The sequence below is a fragment of the Mytilus trossulus genome, chromosome 4, assembly GCF_036588685.1.
Source record: "Mytilus trossulus isolate FHL-02 chromosome 4, PNRI_Mtr1.1.1.hap1, whole genome shotgun sequence".
Taxonomy (NCBI): domain Eukaryota; kingdom Metazoa; phylum Mollusca; class Bivalvia; order Mytilida; family Mytilidae; genus Mytilus; species Mytilus trossulus.
Window position 1 is genome coordinate 90,547,326 of NC_086376.1, and position 22,599 is coordinate 90,569,924.

Sequence of the window (22,599 nt, forward strand, 5' to 3'; positions counted from 1 at the left end):
TCAAGAGAAGTCCGAGTCTGATGTCAGAAGATGTAACCAAAGAAAATAAACAAAATGGCAATAATACATAAATAACAACAGACTACTAGCAGTTAACTGACATGCCAGCTCCAGACTTCAATTAAACTGACTGAAAGATTATGATTTCATCATATGAACATCAGGCACAGTCCTTCCCGTTAGGGGTTTAGTATCATACCATCATAACATATATGAGAAGAGCATAACCCGTGTCATGCCAACAACTGTTTTTAGAATAAATGTGTTTAGTTCCGACGCAAAGACCTTATCAGTGACTCAATATTAACACCAAAATATGCAATCTTTAATGACTTGACAACAGTATCGTAATTATATCCCTTCTTAATAAGTCTATTCAAAGGTTTTGTAAGTTTCTGAGGTGAATACTGACACCTTTGTGCTTTATAAAGAATATTTTCATAAAAAAATGGATGTGAAATACCTGAACGTATAAGAAGTCTGCATGTTGAGCTATATTTACGAATGATGTCTTTATACCGATGATAAAATTTAGTAAATGTTTTGACTAGTTTGTGATATCGAAAACCCTGGTGTAATAATTTTTCAGTAATACATAAATTTCTCTCGTTTAAATCTAAAACATTGTTACATACACGAGCGAATCGTACAAGTTGAGATATATAAACACCGTAAGATGGTGACAAGGGAACGTCACCATCTAAAACGGATAATTAACGATAGGAAATGAAAAATCATCCCTTTTATCATAAATTTTAATATTCAGCTTTCCGTTAGTGATATAGATATCAAGATCGAGGAAAGGGCAGTTGTCGTTGTTAGTATGAGCTTTATTTAAAGTAAGTTCAGCAGGATACATTTCATTAATATACATACTGAAGTCGTCATTATTGAGAGCCAAAATATCATCCAAATATCTAAAAGTATTATTAAATTTGTTTATCAGATGTTGTTTTGATGGGTCTTTGCTTATTTTTGTCATAAATTGTAACTCATAACAATACAAAAAGAGGTCCGCAATAAGTGGTGCACAGTTAGTCCCCATTGGAATTCCGATAATCTGACGATATACGGAATCCCCAAAGCGAACAAAAATGTTATTTAGTAAAAATTCAAGGGCATATATAGTATCAAATCATGTCCAATTGACATAGTTTTTTGTTTATTGCTACTAAAAAATGATCTAAAAGAGTTTGAACATATATATTCACATTCTGATTTTTTGAATGCCCATTTAATTAGGTGTGTGAATTTTTTCTTTATGAGAATGTGAGGCAATGTGGTATACAGGGTAGAAAAATCAAAACTTTCAACAGATTCAAAATCACCAATATTAGCATGCAATTTATCAAGTCCTTCCAACGAGTTCTTGACACTCCAAAAGTAATTGATTCCACTATTTTCGAAGGCCTTATTTGAACAATTTATTATAAGGTTTTTAATTGTACCAAGTGTGCTGGAAAGAAGAATAGACAATTTAGTAGTTGAACAATGGCTTGAAGACGAAATAAATCTATATTTGTAAGGAGTTTTGTGTAGCTTCGGAAGCCAATACATAGTTGGGACTTTCATTGTATTGCAAGTTTCAAATAGTATATTTATAAGTCGATCAAAAAATGCTCCTGCAGTTTTAAGCATATAGACACAAGTTAAACAGTTTTCTAGAAAGAAAGGAACAATTCCCATGAATTTATTTTCACTTTAATACTCGAAGATATCTGATTCATAAAATCAAAATTTGACTGAGTACTTATGTTTTTAGCTAGTCGATCACAATTACATACAATATGGCAAATTTCGAATGTCCTGTTATAATTTACAAGAAGGAAAATCCGTTTTGTACCCGAAACAGAGTATATAATCTTACTTTTCATTATTTTTTGTTTATGTTTGATGTTTTCTTTATCGTTAATAATTGTTTGGATAAAAACTTGGAATGATGTTTGAGATAACTTTGTTATATTTATAAATTTACTGTTTACAAATTTCTGAATTTTTTTAAATACTAAGGCTTGTCTACCTCAGGCATATATTACCTTAGCTGTATTTGGCAAAACATGTAGGAATTCTGGTCCTCAATGCTCTTCAACTTCGTACTCTATTTAACCTTTTTAACTTTTTTGGATTCGAGCGTCACTGATAAGTCTTTTGAAGACGAAACGCTCGTCTGGCGTATGTACTAAATTTAGTCCTGATATCTATGATGAGTTTATTTACATTAATGTTCCCATATGAAGCTGCCATAGTGTATATTGCTACAGGAATATGACAGTTGTTATTGTTGAAATTTTATGCGACTGTCAGAAGAGTGAGAGGTTTAACTAGCCATGAAACAAGGTGTAATCCTTCGTTTTTTAAATAAGAAAATGCCTTTTCCAATTCAGGAATATGACAGTTATTATTCATTCGTTTGATGTGTTTGAGCTTTTTATTTATACATTGGATTAGGAATTTTCGGATAGAATTTTCCTCGTAGTTATGTAGCTTTATTATTTCACTTTTGTCCATTCGTTTGATGTGTTGTGAAATTTCGATTTTTTTTCATTTGATCATGGACTGACTTTTTCAGAGCTTCTTTTTTAATTTACTTTTACCATTTAACAACAACTGATAACGCTTGGTCAAATTGTCGTATAATTACAATAACACCTATGCAGTAAAAAGGAAAATGTTGCTTTGAGAAAAAAATATTAATTTGAATGGACTCACCATTAATGCGCATCTCTTTTTATTAGTATTATCTTATCGTTTAAATGCGCATCTCTTTTTATTAGTATTATCTTATCGTTTAGTTGAATAACATCATGAAATAGGAAATGAAAATAAATACAGAAAGATGTATTAATAAAATTAACGGTACCAATTTTCTTGCACCAGATGCGCATTTCGACAATACATGTCTCTTCAGTGATGCTCGTCCCTTTGGTATCTTTCGTCCCTCTTCTTAAGATGCAGAAAGGAACGAACATGTGTTTATAAACTATATTTTAATGTTAGAAGTCACAAACTAAATGAAAAAATAGAAACCAATCTATTAATTTATCAAGAAAGGTAACCACAGCTATTTTAATACACGCCTGAGGACTAAAAGTACACCATACAGTCCTTCCCACCGTTTTAAGAGAGAGCCACATCTCTTGCACGTTAAAGACACCCTTGTAGATTTCGAAAAAGAGTAGGATAATGCCGCTACAAGGCAGCACTCGCACCCGCAAAGTGGAAAGGGATTAATATAAGTTGCAAAACTTGTTTCCCAATCCACTATAAATAAATATGTTTAAATTAATTAATTCCCACCGTTTTACTGTAATTTATCACATTACTTGGCAAGGAACATATTTACCAATTTTTTTGTCTTAATCATATTATATAATGTTTATTACTAACAATGGTATATTTGTCATTAAAGACGCGTTTAAACATCTACATTTAAATCATTTTTGAACACATGCACTTGGGTAAGAATGGAAGTATATTATAAAGCCCTATTCGTTCCATCAAAAACTTAACAAATGTAATTTTTGGACCATTTTAAAGTACTGTTTGTTTTGATATTGTTCATGCCTTAACAAATATGATACTATAACAAAATGAATTCCAGTGAGTACTTGTTTGCAATATAAATATGTATGTCCAGTGAAGAACATTGGTTGACTAACATTAATAATTGTGAAGGAAGTTTGTATATCGATGAAACACAAATCTAACAAAACAATCACGCTGGTCTATATGTGTAGCACACATTGACTAAATCAAAAGTTCTCTTCTTTCAAACCTCATTACGGAAGAGATATGTATTTTTTAATCTTTAATATACTTTACAATCACATCAACAGATTTGTAATAGGCCAGAACGTCTGATATGCTGCATAATGTATTTTTTGGTCCTCAAATACTGGTATTCGTAATTAATTTATCAACATGTTATGGAATTTTAGGAACTATTTTAAACATTTGTGATAGAAACTTATTTATCTGATTTTTTAAATGTCCTCCAAAAATTTAGCATTGATTCTAAAAGTACAGAATTGGAAGGTAATTGATCTTCTACATAATGATGATTGGGTTAATTCTTATATTACTACATTCAATGTTAAAAAAAATATATTGACAAATAAGGCCAACAGTAGTAAATCGCTGTTCGAAAGTCATAAAAAATTTAAGAGAAAACATATCCGAATTACAAAGCAAAACTGAGGGAAACACATCAAGTAAAAAAAGGAAAACAACGAAACAACAGAAGTACTAAAGTGCAACAAAAAAACAAAAGACAATGCAACACACAAAAAAACGAACTATAAGTGGACAATTGTCATTTTCCTGACTTTGAACAGGACATGTTAAGAAAAAAATGGTGGGTTGAACTGGTTTCTCGCTTTCATGGCAATGTGAAATATAACACTAAAATGACAGGACTACAATACAAATAAATGAAGAAAAAAACATTCAGGATAGATAAATACACAAATCAACAATACAAATAAAACTATACAATAAACAAAACGTATTAACAAAAACTGATAAATGCACATAATAGTCGAAAATCAAAATATAACCATAAACGTTGAGTTTCCTTTTTTGCATACAAAACTTTTTGTTCGAGATAAATAATGACGCAAGTAATGAAAGTCTGGTGTGTTTGATAACTAAAAATATATCTATAAAAATATGGTAGATAAAAATACAGAATACATATAGATAACTACAATTATTATAAATGATTGTTGTCTTCTGTTGTACTATATGCTCTCGACAAAGTCATAACCCTGTTAGGAATATCTTGTTGTGAATAATGGTCAAGTAATTCCTCTGTAGTACTGAACCACTGTTCTTTGTTGTCAATGCTAAGTCCACGGTTCTAAAAAAATAACATAGTTGATAATCATAGTGTTAATGAATTTGTAACAAATTAAGACTCTAATCATAACAATGAGGTGTTGGTGAAGAATGCTCATATAGATGGCATCCTTAATATGAATATGCACATTGGATGTGACTTAAGATCTCGATTAATCATATAACATATACAATTAGAAATAAGGATTCTGCCGATAGATATATCTATATCTACTGCCGATTCAGGTGGGTGGTGGTGGTGGGGGGGGGGGGGGGGAGGTACTAAAATTTGAAACTTGGATTTCCACATCTGTCAGGGTTATTCAGTCAACAATGATGTTGTGAGTTCGAATCCCGCTCTTGCAGGTGCACTCAACTTCAATCTTAATGCAAATGCAAATGCAACCATAATAGTACAGTTGAGTTTCCTTTTTGCCATTTAAGCGGAATGTTTTGCATCTCACAAAACTAGATTCAACCCACCATTTATTTCTTTAAAAAATGTCCTGTACCGAGTCAGGAATATGGCTATTGTTAAATTATAGTTTATTTCTATGTGTGTTACATTTTAACGTTGTGTTTCCTCTTATACTTGTGTGTGAATGCACATTACTATAACACTTTTCTATCCCAAATTCTTTTATTTAGTTTTGGTGTTATATTTGTTATTCTAATCGGATATTGTCTACTGCACAGTTCGTTTCTGTGTGTGTTACATTTTAATGTTTTGTCGTTGTTCTCCGCTGATATTTAATGCGTTTCCCTCAGTTTTAGTTTGTAACGCGGATTTGGTTTTTTTCTATCGATTTATGAGTTTCGAACAACGGTATACTACTGTTGCCTTTATCAATTGCCTAGGATTGTCAGTTTCCCCGTGGAAGGTCAGTTAACTGTTTTCTTCGGCACTCCGACTTCCTCCACCAATAAAGACTGGCCGCCACGAATAAGCCCAAAGGTGGCGCCTAAAAGTGGCGTTTAAACATGAATCAATCAAACAATCAGATAGATCAGAGAAAAAAATAAAATGGATAAGACTTCAAATCAATAATCATGATAATTAAGCTCTTAAAAAGCTGTAATAACACTTGAAAAGGTTTTTTATAAAAAAAAGCATTTGGTCCGTTATACCGTGAGACTACCATTCACCAAGTATAAGTAATGCATACTTGATTGAATAATAACACGATTTTATTTCAAATTTTAAGCCTTTTATTTATGTGCTAGAATCGCAACAACCCTTATGGAAGTTGATTTAAGGAGAATGGGATGTTATTCATTATATCCATCCTGAGGTTACGTTTGATGTTTAATGTATACTGGTTCAGACAAGAATTATTTCGAAAACTATGTCATGTACGCTGAATTATGTATCCTACGTATAGGATTTCCAAATACAATATGTAGTCATTATTTCAAAATAATATAAAATATGTTACCTTATTGTATATTTTGTATTCTTTTATTCCATCATCTGTTTTTACAGACAGCACCTTCAAAAATAGATGTAACAAGTGAAAGTATGAGCGAGCTACTGCTCACTGATGATACCCCACCGCAAGTGGATAATATTAATGGTATACAAATATGCAAATGTTCGGTAAACAGAAAGTTGTTGAGTGATGCAGAAAATCCTTGTATTGTAGTTCCTGAGGAACATGTGACAAAAAATTGCAACTTGGCTATCATGTGTTAAATCATAAAAGTGTTCGGTAAACAGGAAGTTGTTGAGTGATGAATCATCTGAAAACGCATCACACGGTATAGCTGACTTTTATAAACCCTGAAACCAAATTTCAGAAATCCTTGTACTGCAGTTCCTGAGAAAAATGTGACAAAATTCCCAACTTGGCTTTCATGTGTAAAATCATACAAGTGTTCGGTTCACATGAAATTGACGAGTGATGTATCTGAAAACAAATCACACAGTAAGGCTGACTTATATAAACCCTGAAACCAAATTTCAAAAATCTTTGAACTGCAGTTCCTGAGAAAAATGCGACGAAATATATTCATGGGACAAAAGACTGACGGACTGACGTACTGACGGATGGATGGATGGACAGACAGAGGTAAAACAGTATACCCCCCTTTTTTTTTAAAGCGGGGTATAATACATTAGACTGAATCTGTTCTTGGTCTTTAGATACTTTTTTTTAAATACATGAAGCAAAACCATAGGAATTTTTACTATACATATGTGTGTGTCTGTCATATGAACAAAAATATATAGAAAGTTGATAGCGATATTGCCTTCACTTCTAGAGCAGGATTATTACTTTTGTCCAATTTAGATTTAAAAGGTCTCATGTTTTTTTCACTCTCTGCAGACCTGGCAAGTTTGTCTAGGAATCATAAAACTTAATTGTTCAATTAGTTATCATTGGAATTAGTTAGCTCAAGGTTAGGGTTAATAATATCTTATTCATTTCAAAACCGTATATATTAAATTTAAAACAATACTTATTATACAATAATTCATCATAGATACAAGAGTTATTTTTTTTGTACGTCAGGCGCACGATTCATCTTCAAAAAGGCTCGAATGAAAAATAAGTGTTGATATTACCTCTTGATTGTCTTGTCGTGATTTCCGAACAAGAAAAGTTCCAACTGACATTTCATCCAATATTCTACAAAAATAAATATATGATATTGATATGATACGGGCTATGTTCCTCTCATATATATTTCATGATGGTATGATACTAAATCCCTAACAGGAAAGATTGTGCTTGATATTCATATTATGAAGACATAATCGTTCTGGATCTGGCATGTCAGTCACTGCTGGTTGTCCCTAGTTCATTTATGTTGATCAATAATAATTTTGCTTATTTTCTTTTGTTATCTGATCTGACATCGAACTTGGACTCTTCTTAAAATGTGTGTATTGATGTGTGTTTATTTATTCTAAATTCGCTAGAGGTATAGGAGAGGGTTGGGATCTCACAAAACATGCTTAACCCCTTCGCATTATTGCGCCTGTCTAGAGTCAGGGTTATATACCCCATTTTTGTATTTTAACGGTAAAACTAATTTGAATATTAAGTTCTAGTTATTCCACTGTTTGTAAGGAAACTTGATAGAAAGAATGGAGCAAAACATACAAATGTAAAAGCAAAAAGATAATTTCCTACTTTTCCACCATACGATATGGTTATGCTTAGGGTAATGCTAGGTTTATCGAAAATTAGTGATCGTTTACATCAATTTATGCATTTACATATTGAAAAATAGTTTTGACGCTAAATATATTTTGGTCACTTAGCTGTACAGCTTACAAAGTCAAAGGGTGCAAATAGTGAAACAGGGAGTCAATATCCTTGCAGACCTCCTGATGTCATTCAAGTTTTCACAGAAGTTCGTATTGATCCATTGCCATTTTTCGGTGTGCTGATTTATTGACTCGTGTCTTTTTTCCTTTCCATTTGTTTTTCATTATGATTTCTGTCCGTTTTTTTTTTTAGCTAAAAGGCCAAGTGAGCTTTTCTCATCACTTGGCGTCCGGCGTCCGGCGTCCGTCGTCCGTCGTCTGTCGTCGTTTACTTTTACAAAAACCTTCTTCTCTGAAACTACTGGGCCAAATTAAACCAAACTTGGCCACAATCATCATTGATTTTACTAAATTGTTTTTTGACCCGGCCAACCAACCAAAATGGCCGCCATGGCTAAAAATAGAACATAGGGGTAAAATGCAGTTTTTGGCTTATAACTCTAAAACCAAAGCATTTAGAGCAAATCTGACAAGGGGTAAAATTGTTTATCAGGTCAAGATCTATCTGCCCTGAAATTTTTAGATGAATCAGACAACCCATTGTTGGGTTGCTGCCCCTAAATTGGTAATTTTAAGGAAATTTTACTGTTTTTGGTTATTATCTTGAATTTTATTATAGATGGAGATAAACTGTAAACAGCAATAATGTTCAGCAAAGTAAGATTTACAAATAAGTCAACATGACCAAAATGGTCAGTTGACCACTTTAGGAGTTATTACCCTTATTAGTCAATTTTGAACCATTTTTCGTAATTCTCCATGATCTTTTACAAAAATCTTCTCCTCTGAAACTACCAGGCCAAATTAATTCAAACTTGGTCACAATCATCATTGATGTATCTTGTTTAAAACTTGTGTTTTTTTACACGGCCAACCAACCAAGATGGCCGCCACGGCTAAAAATAGAACATTGAGGTTAAATGCAGTTTTTGGTTATTACTCAAAAACCAAAGCATTTAGAGCAAATCTGACAGGGTGTAAAATTGTTTATCTGGTCAAGATCTATCTGCCCTGAAATTTTAAGATGAATGGGACAATCCGTTGGTGGGTTGCTGCCCCTGAATTGGTAATTTTAAGGAAATTTTGCTGTTTTTGGATATTATCTTGGATATAATTATGGATAGAGATAAACTGTAAACAGCAAAAATGTTCAGCAAAGTAAGATTTGCAAATAAATCAACAGGATCAAAATGGTCAGTTGACCCCTTTAGGAGTTATTGCCCTTTATAGTCAATTTTTAACCATTTTTCGTAAATCTTAGTTAACTTTTACAAAAATCTTCTTCTCTGAAACTACTCGGCCAAATTTTACCAAACATAGCCAAAATTATTTTTAGGCTATCTTGTTTAAAAATTGTGTTTTATGACCGGGCAAACCAACCAAGATGGCCGCTACGGCTAAAAATAGAACATAAGGGTAAAATGCAGTTTTTTGCTTATAACTCAAAAACCAAAGCATTTAGAGCAAATCTCACAAGGGTAAAATTGTTTATCTGGTGAAGATCTATTTGCCCTGAAATTTGTAGATGAATCGGACAACTCGTTGTTAGGTTGCTGCCCCTAAATTGGTAATATGAAGTAAATTTTGCTGTTTTCGGTTTTTATCTTGAATATTATTATAGATAGAGATAAACTGTAAACAGCAATAATGTACAGCAATTTAAGACTAAAAAAAAAGTCAAATGACCAAAATGGTCAACTGACCCCCTAAGAAGTTATTGTCCTTTATAATCAATTTTTAACAATTTTTATAAAAAAACAAAATTTTTACTAACATTTTCCACTGAAACTACACGGACAAGTTCATTATAGATAGAGATAATTGTAAGCACCAAGAATGTTCAGTAAAGTAAGATGTACAAACACATCACAATCACCTAAACACAATTTTGTCATGAACTGTCTGCTTCCTTTTTTTAATTCACACATACCAAGGTGAGCGACACAGGCTCTTTAGAGCCTCTAGTTTTACTTTGTTTTCTCTTTAAGTGATTTGAGAATAATATGAAACAATAAACAAAAATGCATTCTTTTCATAACTAGTTCAGAAACTGACAATAAATTAATTTTGGTACGTCAAAAAATCTTATTATTAAAAAATGAATATTAACATTAGTTGATTACTTCTGACCGTAAAGCTTGGTCAAAGTTATGAATACATACCCTTCAACTTGAGTTCTGTCACTGCTATTGAATTCAAACTCAGATCTGGAATATCTTAATTTCTGCAAACAAACATAACATCATAGAGTAGTTTAGTTTTTCGATGAATTAGATATAAGAAGATGTTGTATGAGTGCCAATGAGTTAACTCTCCCTATTAGTCACAATTTGTAAAAGTAAACCGTAATAGGACAAATATAAAAAAGAAGATTTGGTATGATTTCCCATACCACTTAGTCAGCTATAAAAGGTTCCAAAATGACAAATGTAAACAATTCACACGAGAAAAACTAACGGCCTGATCTATTTACAAAAAAATGAACAAAAACAAATACGTAACACAAGAACAAACGACAACCACTGAAATACAGGCACCTGACTTGGAACAGGTACATACATACAAAATGTAGCGGTGTTAATCATGTTAGTTGATTTAGGACAGGTGCAAACAAATGCAGTTCTCTTGAAACGCAAAAGAGTTGATATAATTTTCATAGAAGAAAGTGTTAAATTAACTATCATCAAAGTGCCATTTGCAGTCTTCTAATAAAATCAGAAGTTTACTTTCCACTCTTGTTTTAATTCATATGAATATATAGTTGCTACTTGAAAATAAAGTATGCGGAAATGATCACCACTTATTAAGTTATAAGTCATTTTTGTATAATGTATTGATTGTTTTTAGGGTACCTTAATATTTGACTGTGGTTTCTGTGGCACCTTTGGTTTGATTGGTTCAATAAGACGAGGTGTTCTTTCTTTTGGTACACTGGGTGGAACAGCTGCAAACATTATTAAATGATTCATTATTGAATGTATATTATGGTACAGATCTTTTCTTCTGAACTTGAATATATACAGAATAAAAGATAAATACACATGTTTGTTTGGGTGATATCCATTTAACCCTTAAAAGTAAAAATTTCAAAGTTAAGACGATTTCTTTCAAATGACACAGAAATAACAAACCTAAGACATCAGAGCATAGGGGTTTTAAAAAAGTAATTAAGTTTTTTATGATGTAAATAAAAATGCTTCCCTGTTAAAAAATTAAAAATTTCATAAGCGTGAGACAAAAATTGGCAATAATTTTGCTTTTTCGTGTCCAATATTGTTAGACAAACCTGGCAAAGCTCGACTGACAAAAGCATCTTCTGCTATCGTATCATAGTCACTTAAGTCGTCCTCGTCGTCTGTAAAAAAAAGATTGCATACAGTTATATTTTTATCTTCGCATTATTAAACTCCTTACGAGGGCTGACAGATTATACAATAATTACACGAATTTCATTAATTAAAATCAAAATAGGCAACGTACAGTATGAGTGTGTCACAATAGTAGTTTGCTTTATTCTCATTGACAATATTAAATGTGTTACCGTCTTCCGGAGGCGATGGAGGAAGACGCCTGCCTGCTGTAGCTGTGTTTTCATTTTTGTCTTTTTCATTTGGTTTATTGTCCTTTTCATTTGGTTTATTATCTTTTTCCTTTTTCTTCTTTTCATTATTTTTCGACTTTTTCACCAGCTTTTTGTCTGGTTCCCGGTACGTATGAGCTGGTTGTACCTGTACTGGTGTCTCTAAAGAAACATATTCGTCTTGGTCAAAATCACTAGAAATAAAAAAAAAATCTTTAATGAAATTGGTCAATATGAAGATCCATATGGTTTAATATGTCAAATCTTACAAAGTATTTAGATATTTGATTCTTGGCCCGATTTTGAAATTGGTACACATTAAGGTTAACAGGGCCAAAACGTTATAGTTTTTTTGATTTTAACAAAATGACAATTCTTGTGATTCTTTGATGTGCTGAATCTGAATATGATTTTCTAGTTTGAATGGTTTTACACTAGTCAGTTTTGGGACCCTCAAGGCTCCGTATTGAAAACCGTACTTTGACCTATACTGTTTTTCTTTTACTAATTGCCACTTGGATGGAGAGTTGACGCATTGGCACTCATACCACATCTTCCCACAGCTAGGTATCAAGATAGACGCTTTTGAGCCACTTTTTAAAGTTGTCCACATCGGAAAAAATGAACGTATATTTTATTTCAACAAACATTGAAAATACGTGGTACTAAGATATGCTGAATCTAACCGTGTAGTTAGATTTCAAATCGTGTGTCCCGTCATCAGATTGGTACCACAGGGTTCAAAATTAAACTTTTGTTTGATTTCATGAAAATTCCATTCTTGATGTTATCTGGTATCCTGAATCTAAGGACTGTCCAGCGTCCAGAAACCTGTGTTGTGTCGAAAATTTTATTACAATATGTTTGAATGTAAGGTCCATACTTGTAAAAACTGTTCATGAGCACTATATTTTCTATTAAGTTCTGGTACATTTTTCTTCTTTTATGTCTAACTATATGGATTGTGTTTTCTTTTTTAGTATGAAGTACCCAACAGAGACGTATAGTTCTACACAGCATTATCATTTGTATTATTGGGTAGTTTCTTATTGGTAAAATCATAAAATATCTGATTCCATTACTTAATAATAATCTTAAGTAAGATACCCAGCGATGAAAGATAGAAATGATCAGAAATAGTGACGGACTATAATTTACTTGTACATTATGACGAAACTCTTGACACATCTACTAAAACCAGAAGTAATAGATACAGTTCAAGCATTGAGTTGATAAGATGTAATACTACCCTAAGTCATTGGTGTACTATATCAAAGCTATTTTGCAAATTATAATTTAATGCATCAGTAAATCGGGTCCTCTTATAAGAAAGGAACTATTTAATTCACCTTCAGCAGGAAAGATGGAAGCATGATTCATTTTGTATAAAGTTAATTTACCATTGAGAGAATTGCCATTTTTAATTTACCTTTTAGATAATTGCCATGTTAAATTACCTTTGTAAATGAGAAGATCCGTGTACTGCTTCGTCCATTTCCTTTCTTATCTTTTGGAACCAAACCTTCAAAAAGATCATGTGTATGCTGTATATTCATTGTTTGATGCCGAACATTATATGACTTATTAACACTCCACTTAAAACAAGATGTTCAAGTCAATAGCAGCAATATTCATACATTTTTCTTTTATCTGCCATAAACCAACTAAATTTCGCGAGCGATTTATTATCGCGACCTACGCGAGTAGAAAAGTAACGTAAATATGAATCTTTGCGAAAATTTGGATCTCTCCTTATTCAACCGACAAAATTTAAAGTAAATAAGAAAATCTTTTCGCGATATCGACTAGAAAGTGCTAAACGCAAAATAAAGTATCCGCGAAAAGAAGTTGGTTTACAGTATTTGAATCGGCATTATACCTACTGTTATACAATAAGTATGTGAGTTATTTAACTATTTAAAATTTGATTTCACTAGTTTTCAGTGTAACTGAGTGTGTCGTTTCGTGGGCTTTTATTTTGTATTGGGTCGGATCTGTAGCGTTAAGCTCTTCCCAAACCTGTGATAATGATGTATTAGCAAGAACAAACTGTAAATATCAGTTGAAAAGAAATTCACTTATCCGATCGACACACATCACAAACGCATGCCCTGTAAACCACATTTACACGAATGAGAAAGACCATTAGCATACCTTTCTTTCTTCATCAGTCGAGGAGCAAAATGTTAAGAACTTCTGAGGTGAGTCCTCGTTCAATGGTACGAGTTGAAACTTCATTCTTGTTCTTCTGTCGTTGTCTTGAAATCTTTGGATCCTTTTAATCAAACACATTTAAAACATTTTTAAATTTGTATTTATTCATATTGCGATTTCCCTCTTCCACTGCATTGATTGATTCCATCTTGTTCTATCTATTTAACATGCTGACATGAATTATCATTGATATGGTCATATTTATAAATTAACTGTTTACAAAACTTTTGAATTTTCGAAATACTAAGGCTTTTCTTCCTCAGGAATAGATAACCTTAGCTATATTTGGCAAAACGTTTAGGAATGTTGGTCATCAATGCTCTTCAACCTCGTACTTTATTTGGCCTTTTTAACTTTTTTTGGATTCGGGCGTCACTGATGAGTCATTAATAGAGAAAACGCGAGTCTGGCGTTAAGACAAAATTTAATCTTGGTATCTATGATGAGTTTAATTACAACCACTGGGTCGACGCCACTGCTGGTGGAGTTCTAATATCCGAGGGTATCACCAGCCTGGAAGTCAGCACTTCTAAGCCGACATGCTGACATGAATTATCATTTATATGGTCATATTTATAAATCAACTGTTTACAAAACGTTTGAATTTTTTAAATACTTCGGCTTTTCTACTTTAGGAAAAGATAACCTTAACTGTATTTGACAAACTTTTAGGAATTTGTGTCCTCAATGCTTTTCAACCTCGTACTTTATTTGGTCTCTTAAATTTTGTTGGATTCGAGCGTCACTGATGAGTCTTTGATAGAGAAAAAACGCCCGTCTGGTGTTAATAAATACAAAATTTAATCCTGGTATCTATGATGAGTTTATCTAATCTTTTATATCAACACATGTAGGTAGGATAACTGCAAATCGATTTTGCTTTAAATGTTTGTGAAGGGGGGGACTAAATGATACATCCATCTATTCTTAATTACAAATTGTTTAAAAATTCGTATAAATAGTACCTTGTAAAGTCGGCTAAAGAGAAGGCTTTAAGAGGTGATGTGGCATATTCATCTTTGTATAAATACATGCATCCTTCACATAAAACAACAAAACGCTGTCTCCCTGAAAACAAATAACGGGAATATTTACAGCCTTTGATGATTTTCAAATTCTCTTAGATCTACTCTGTTGTGCAACAAGGTGTGTAGTACAAAATCAACGAAAATGAATATATTTGTTTTATACATTGTACTTGAGATAATTATCTCTGTCTTCTCTTTTTGTTTATCATTTCTTCGTTAGTAAATGCAAGATTTCTTTAAATTTCACAAATATAGTTGAAGCAACAGATGAAAAGCAAAGTATAAAAAAGCTTAAAAACAATTCTACCCAAATGAAAACCTGGAAAAAGACTTAGTAAAAAATCTTGTACTTGCATTTCACTGCTTCTCTGAAAAATGGTTTGAAAATAACAGTCCTTCTGACGAATTTTTCTAAACCTCCCTCATAACGTAGAAACCCATGATGATTGGTAGTGTTAAGAGTTGATATATCTTGTGCACCTTTAGGTAAAAAAAAATCGGTTGTTAATGCGTGCACGCGAGACATGCAAAGAGCACAGCTAATGTTTAATACAGAAGTATTACAAATATGTCCCATGCGGTCTTTAATAAACGGTTCTTTAAGTAATGTTGCTTTATACGTTATGCAAGCAGCGTTTTAATAACTTGTTATTCATACAATATATTCTGTAGGCTCAGCTCTTATTGCAGGGAAAAGTGTGATGTATTATGCGTTATTAATTAAATGTGTAGTCGTTCGGACAATTGCTCAAAATGATCAGTTGAACAAACATAGACATGCAATGGAAAGGAATGCAATTATCGTTCAAAAGAATGTAACAGAAGAATTACTGTTGTATTAAACTCTGTATTTGGCAGTTGTTATCAAATAGTTCTGTTCTATGTATGTTGGCGTTTTTGTTTGGGTTTTTTTGCACTTCAGTGTTCCTGTGGCTCTTTTGCTTTCCCTTTATAGTTGATGTGTTTCTTCCTTGTGTTTTTTTTTACCCGGATTTGTTTTTTCTCAATCGTTTTATGACTTGAACAGAGGTATTTTATTGGTGCTTTTATATATCTATGTTTACAATGCTCTTGAATTGTTTTCCCTTTAAATACTTCAATTTTTGTAAATATTTTGCATTGGACTTTCTATGGAAAGAGGTTATCATTGACATCTTTGAAATCATAAATATGAAGAAATGCCTATATTTATCATATTTACCATGTAATATCGAACAATGAATAACGCGTATCAGATTGAGGAACATTCTATATCTATTGTAAAACGAGGTTCGGTCACTCTAATTTCATACCTATAGTAAAACGAGGCTCTGTCACTCTAATTTCATACCTATAGTAAAACGTGGCTCTGGTATTCTATCTTCTTCCTCCTCTTCCATATTCCATCATTTATTTTTGCTGAATTGTATCTATAATTGGGAAAAAAGGCTCACATAAAAGGATGTAACTTGTTCACCTCTGAGGAGCCAAACTTTTCTAGAATATTTTTTTTACTTAACCTGATTTGTAGGTTTAAATGACCGTAAGAAATTAACTGATGTAGAAAAAAAACGTATGATGGTACTCTTCGTTTTATGCTCCGGTTATTTTGAAAGTACCGCATTTTAAATAATTTCCTCCTTCATTTTTTTTTATCAATTTTTAAACATGAAGGAACTTTTTTCAACTTCTTTGTTATAATGCATTGACAAATTACATATCTAAGCATTTTGAAAAGAAAATTATAATATGCAATGTACATAATTTTGGTAAAATCGTTTCTTTTTACCGTTAGCCATTTTCTCAAGATTTTGCAGATGACACGGGTTGGTTATAAAAAAAAATAACTAGAAACTACCCATTGTAAGTGCACAATTTTTCACAGCTTTACGCTTGATGAAACGACTTTTTAATTTCATTAATATTTTCCACTTTTATCACATGTTTTGGAAATCATTCTGGAACGAGATTTCAATGGGGCTAAAATATCAGAAGAAAACATCCTTAATTCACCACCATTTGGATATCTTTTCGACATATGTCAATTACATAGCAGGTTACTCGAGGTATTACTGACAACATGTATTTGGGAAAAAGTCCTTCAGAACCAATAGTGGTATTTTTATGATAAATTCTATTGGGGAAAAATATATATTCTCTGAAACATTTGACCAATATCCGGAACTTTTTCTCTTCAATCAAAAGTTTGGAAACTCAAACCATATAGTTATCAAATGTACCAGGATTATAATTGAGTACGCCAGACGCGCGTTTGGTCTATATAAGACTCATCAGTGACGTTCATATCAAAATATTCATAAAGCCAAACAAGTACAAAGTTGAAGAGCATTTAGGATCCAAAATACTAACTTTAAAAGCATATAAACCAAAAGCCTAGACAAAACATCCAATCTCTTTCAAAAACAATGGGTGTAATATAATCATAAAAAAATATACGTTTAAATCATTGAGTGGAAGCTAACAGATTCTATGATTTGACGTTGTTTAGAACGGAGTAGTGTTCTTTTTATTTGTCTTGGTATATTTTTAACCTTTACCGTTTTACCGTTTAGTTATTTTCTGAAAGTATATTTTTGATATGACTCGGTATTTATACATCCCACCATTGTGCTATTCTGCTATGGTAATTAGTTTCTTGTCTTTTCATTTCTGCTTATACGATTTGTCTATAAAATGTCTACGTGCCATTTTGTTTCTCTTTATTGAAACAATTATTTGTTTGATAGTGAATAAGGCTATAACACAATATTGACTGCTTTACCAAAACTTGTGTTTTTTACCTAGTAATTGTCTGGTTTGATTTGCTCAAACATTTTAATCAATGTAATTGACTTATATCCGATTGTCACAGAAAAAAATAAAATCACAAAAATACCGAGCTCTAAGGAAAATTCAAATCTGAAAATCATTATCAAATGGCAAAATCAAAAGCTCAATTACATCAAATGAATGGAAAAATACGGAGCCTATTCCTAACTTAATTCATGGATTTCGTTATGTAGAAAATTATGGATTAAACTTTGTTTTAAATGTAGCTGATTAATTATAAATTGACAACAATGCGTAACAAAACAAACAAACATAATACGTAAAAAGTAGGGATACAGCAGTCAATGTTGTGTTATAATCTTAATAAAAAAAAAACAACAATTGTGTCAACAGAGAATGACAAAATGGCATATGGACAAAGTGCATATAAGCAAACATGAAAGACAAGAATACAAATAATGGCCACATCACAACAACACATTGGAGGGATGCATTGATACCTAGCCACACCAAAAGAATATTATCAAAAATAGACTCAACGGTAATGGTTAATAATTTTGAAAGACAAATAAAGGAATGTGTTTGAACCTTTGATTTTGTCATTAAATCAAGGAATTTCCGTTTTGAATTTTCTTGGAGTTCGGTATTTTTGTTATTTTGTTTTATACTACAACTAAAATCTGGTCAATGCTCTCGGTTGATGAAAGATTATCCATAGCGTACAAACAAAGTAAAAGTCACAAATCTGTAACTTACCAATTTAAATGTACGGAGTACAATCTTTGGATTACGATAAATCCAAAGTATATGGACAGAAAATATGGTAGTGTCAGAACAAAAAGCGCCTTAATTGCTAGAGGTTTACATTCTCAAAAGGTAGAAAGTACATATCAGACGAAATATTTTGTGTAATAACAGATTCCTTTCTGAACTCTCGTGAAGAGTTGTTACGGTGTCTCTTAAAATGCCCAATATCGATAAACACAGTAATCGTGTATGCTTATTAGTCATTGTTTGAACTATACAGACTTACAAGATACCGAGGTTTATTTCATGTACCGATTTAAAATAATAGTTCTCGACAATGATTATTGATAACTAATATCAATATTGAATCAAGGAAGGTATCATATTTTGGAGGGTAATAAATCCAAACAAGGAAGCTATCATATGTCTGGACCTGACAATTTACAATCGCCGAGATATTATCTGTGAAATGTCTAGGGAAGTATATAGTGATGTATATGAAAGAGAAATGTTAGCAACAGATAGTCATGATACTTACTACAAAACTGACTAGATTCAGGAACCGTCGGCGTTGGGTTAATTTTCGGTAGTGTACATTATATTAAATCCACTTCCTGATTAAAACTATTTATATAGATCTATTCAACAGAACTATTTAAATATATAAAATACGTAAAATGTCAACAGGACAGGTGACATTATTAGATTACGTCACATACCATATCGGGTAGAGGTATATATACCTTTACTTTAAAACTTTTAAATTTCAGTTTCAAGTTAGTCCCATTGATGTGCAACAAGTACAAATGTATAAATGATAAAAAAAAATATTGCTGTCCGCTTAGGATACAAGGGGGTAGGGGATGACTCATTCACATTAAACACACAAAAGAAACGTACACGTTTTGGTTTAAATCTCGAGATGATACAGGTTCTGGTTTGTAAGAACGGAGATGATCTTCCAGGGAGATATATATTGTATTAAACTCGTCGTATTTAGAGAGGTCAAAATATTTATATCGTGTCTCAAGTTTTATATATTTTTTAAGTATCTGCGAACAATCAATGCAACGATATTTTTTACAAAATGTTAAACATTACTTGTACAGGGCTCTTTTTCTAGTCTAAATTATCTGTATATTCGAAAAGAGAGCTTTATCTTGCCAGATTATTATTTGGTGTCCTCTTATCTTTGGCCATTCCAATCACATTCATTTGAACATAACACGAAAGTGTCATTAAGTGCTCAAACACAAGCTTATCCCCCCTTTTTTGCCCCTCTCCCGTAGATACCTTTAAACTTATCTCCTAAGTCAAGATCTTTGTCATTGGTTGTTTTCACTATACTACTATGTTTTAGGAAATTGGTTAGTAATGGTAGATCTTTGAACTTATTTTGCCAACTTTTGTTAAAGATTCGTTTAGTATAAAGACTGTATGATAACCTTTGACTGTCCCTTTGGTATCGTTCGTCCCCCTTTTGAATTTAAGTCTAGTTTTCTGTTTTACTATTTATTTATTTTTTGTTATTTGTTTGATATCAAAGTAATGCGAATCCCATATATTCTTTTGTTAAGATGCTACCTTACACTACAGGGAGATAACTCTGTAAAATTAGCGTTTTAATCAGGTTGTATTGTTAAGGAAAAATTAATCTTCGCAATGATCAAATTTAGTATTGGTCAAACAGCTATATATCCAATGAAATTTTGCCGTGAAAGTGTGTGGTTCAAGTTTTTTGAAATTTTTATATTTTTGTCAAAGGGCCAAAGAAAATATTTTGAAAAAAAATTATGAAAATTTAACGAGCTAAATTAATTTTAGTCAAGGTGTTTGATACCACATTAAGTTCACGAATTTGTGATTGTGAATGGAGGATATGAACCTCTTTCCCCAAGACACGGGAAAACTACGTTGTCTTTTGCTATTCTAAATTTATGTTTCAACTTCATTTGTGCCAAGTTTTCCCATGCCATGTAGTATAGAGAGTTCACTTTGTCAAATTCAATGATTGCTTGGTTATTGTCAATCACCAGTTGTAATACAAATATCAACATCCATACATTTATTTTGTGCAATTTCAATGTCTGCCCACTTGCCTGGCATTTCTGTACTGAGAAAAATTCAAACAATTTAGAAAATTTGTAAGAAAAGTGGAACAAGGACCTTAAAAAAGGTTAGTGTGTGGAGACCATAATTTTTTTACTAGCAGTTGTTAAAAAGGCGGAGATGTCTTCAGAATCTGCTTACCCTTCCTGAGCACATGAGATCACCCCCAGTTTTTTGTGAGGTTCGTGTTGCTTAGTCTTTAGTTTTCTATGTTGAGTCTCCTGTACTATTATTTGTCTGTTCGTCTTTTTATTTTTAGCCATGGCGTTGTCAGTTTCTTTTTAATCTATGAGTTTGACCATCCCTCTGGTATCTTTCGTCCCTCTTTTCCCCCCTTTCACTACTTTTAAATAGAACATGATCGATGGCATTTGAAACTTTTGATAAAGTTAACAAATTAGCAATAATTTGCTAATTCAAATGTAAAAGATTGTATATGTTCTTTCAGATGTAGTAATATACTGGATATTTCCCATAAAATATAGACACAGTTTAGTAAGATAAGTTTTATTTTTACAGCTGCTAGTCTGTGGAATAGCCTTCCGGACCATTTCAAGATTGAAACTGTTTTTTTTTCTCAATTCAAAAGCCTTTCTCGGTCCTGTATGAATCCCAATTTCGTTGATCTGCATAAATCATGTTCTGGTTATAACTTTACATTTAAATTGCTATCCTTAATTTTGCATTATGCCTTTAAATGTAGATGTTTTATTTAATATTTTAGTTCTCCTAATCAGTCTTGCCTATTTTTACAAGGATTTGTATAATATTATCTTACTACAGTTTTAGCATGTTAAGATGTGTATTTTTAGTTTGATAACTATTTACACCACTGGTTTCTTTCCCGAGGTTATCGCCAGCTCAGTAGTCAGCACTTCGGTGTTAACATGAATATCAATTATATGGTCATTTTTATAAATTTACTGTTTGCAAAAGTATGAATTATTCGAAATACTCAGGATTTTGTTATCAAAGTCAAACATTACCCTAGCCGCATTTGGCACATTTTTTTATTTTTTATTTTTATTTGGGGGGGGGGGGGAATTTCGGTCATAAATACTCTTTAACTTTGTTTGGCTTTCCAATTATTTTGAACTGAGCGTCACTGAGGAGTCTTATGTAGACGAAACGCGTGTCTGTCGTATTGAATTATAAGTCTGGTACATTTGAGAACTATAAGTAGTGCTTTGAATGTATTTCAATATGCCTTTACTGTATCTATAAAAAGCAACAGTAGTATACCGGTGTTCAGATGTCATAGATCAATTTAGAGACAACAAATTTGGGTTACAAACTAAAACCAGAGGGAAACACATCAACTTTAAGAGGAAAACAAACGATTGAAAAGGAACACTGAAGTAAAAAAAAAAACACTGCTAACATATATAGAAACGAAATATTTGATAACTGTCATAATCCTGACTTAGTACAGGACATTTTTAGAGAAAAAAAATGATGGGTTGAAACTGGTGTACTGGCTTACTAAACCTCCCGTTTGATGATAATGTAATTATTGTAATATATGCTGCTTATATATTGTAATATATGCTGCTTATACATCTTATCTGCATGCTCTCTGGTTTAAATTTATGTACTTATAAATATTTCATTGATAAAAAGTTCCAATAGAGTGTGCCTGTACTGTTACATGTGAACCGAATAAAAAAACTTTAGTATATTAAAGAGTGATCACAAAAATACTGAACTCTAAGGAAATTCAAAAAGAAAGTCCTTAATCAAATGGCAAAATCAAAAGCTCAAACACATCAAACGAATGGATATTAACTGTCATATTTCTAACTTTGGACAGACATTTTTTTGTGTAGAAAATGGTGGAGTGTACTTGCTTTTTAAAGTTAGCTAAACATCTCACGTGTATGACAGTCGCATCAAATTTCATTACAATGATACCGATCTTTGAACAAACCAATCATACATGCAACAAACTTTGCTATATCTGGTTGATATTTTCGGCTTATTTTCCAAAGTAATTTGAAAGCATGATGAGGGGTATGTACATATAAGCTAACGTTTTAACAATA

General features: G+C 32.1%; 1 protein-coding gene across 2 annotated transcripts; it reads right to left on the reverse strand.

The window, feature by feature from the left end:
• Positions 1-3,363: 3,363 nt before the first annotated feature.
• LOC134716269 (SH3 domain-binding protein 2-like) lies at positions 3,364-19,151 on the reverse strand. 2 transcript variants are annotated; one of them, XM_063579152.1, is made up of 14 exons: positions 18,987-19,151; positions 16,288-16,341; positions 16,225-16,249; positions 15,287-15,412; positions 14,870-14,972; positions 13,845-13,965; positions 13,148-13,212; positions 11,652-11,884; positions 11,397-11,465; positions 10,963-11,054; positions 10,273-10,334; positions 7,403-7,466; positions 6,273-6,326; positions 3,364-4,858 (listed from the first exon to the last, which is right to left on the reverse strand). In XM_063579152.1, exons 2-14 carry the CDS (start codon positions 16,309-16,311, stop codon positions 4,712-4,714), a joined length of 1,185 nt encoding a protein of 394 aa, XP_063435222.1. In that variant the 5' UTR covers positions 16,312-16,341; positions 18,987-19,151; the 3' UTR covers positions 3,364-4,711. The 2 variants fall into 2 exon arrangements, with proteins under 2 accessions (XP_063435222.1, XP_063435221.1); XM_063579151.1 differs by lacking the exon at positions 16,225-16,249 and having other exon boundaries at positions 16,263-16,341; positions 18,987-19,149.
• Positions 19,152-22,599: the final 3,448 nt, after the last annotated feature.

Bases quoted from the DNA above. Each gene is read 5' to 3' on its own strand.
- LOC134716269 (XM_063579152.1), bottom strand. From the start codon at position 16,311: ATGGAAGAGGAGGAAGAAGATAGA. The intron at 15,413-16,224 runs GTATGAAATTAG...TTTTACCTAAAG, and splicing joins AGAGCCTCGTTTTACTATAG to GTGCACAAGATATATCAACT. The intron at 11,055-11,396 runs GTTTGTCTAACA...TAATGTTTGCAG, and splicing joins TGTCAGTCGAGCTTTGCCAG to CTGTTCCACCCAGTGTACCA.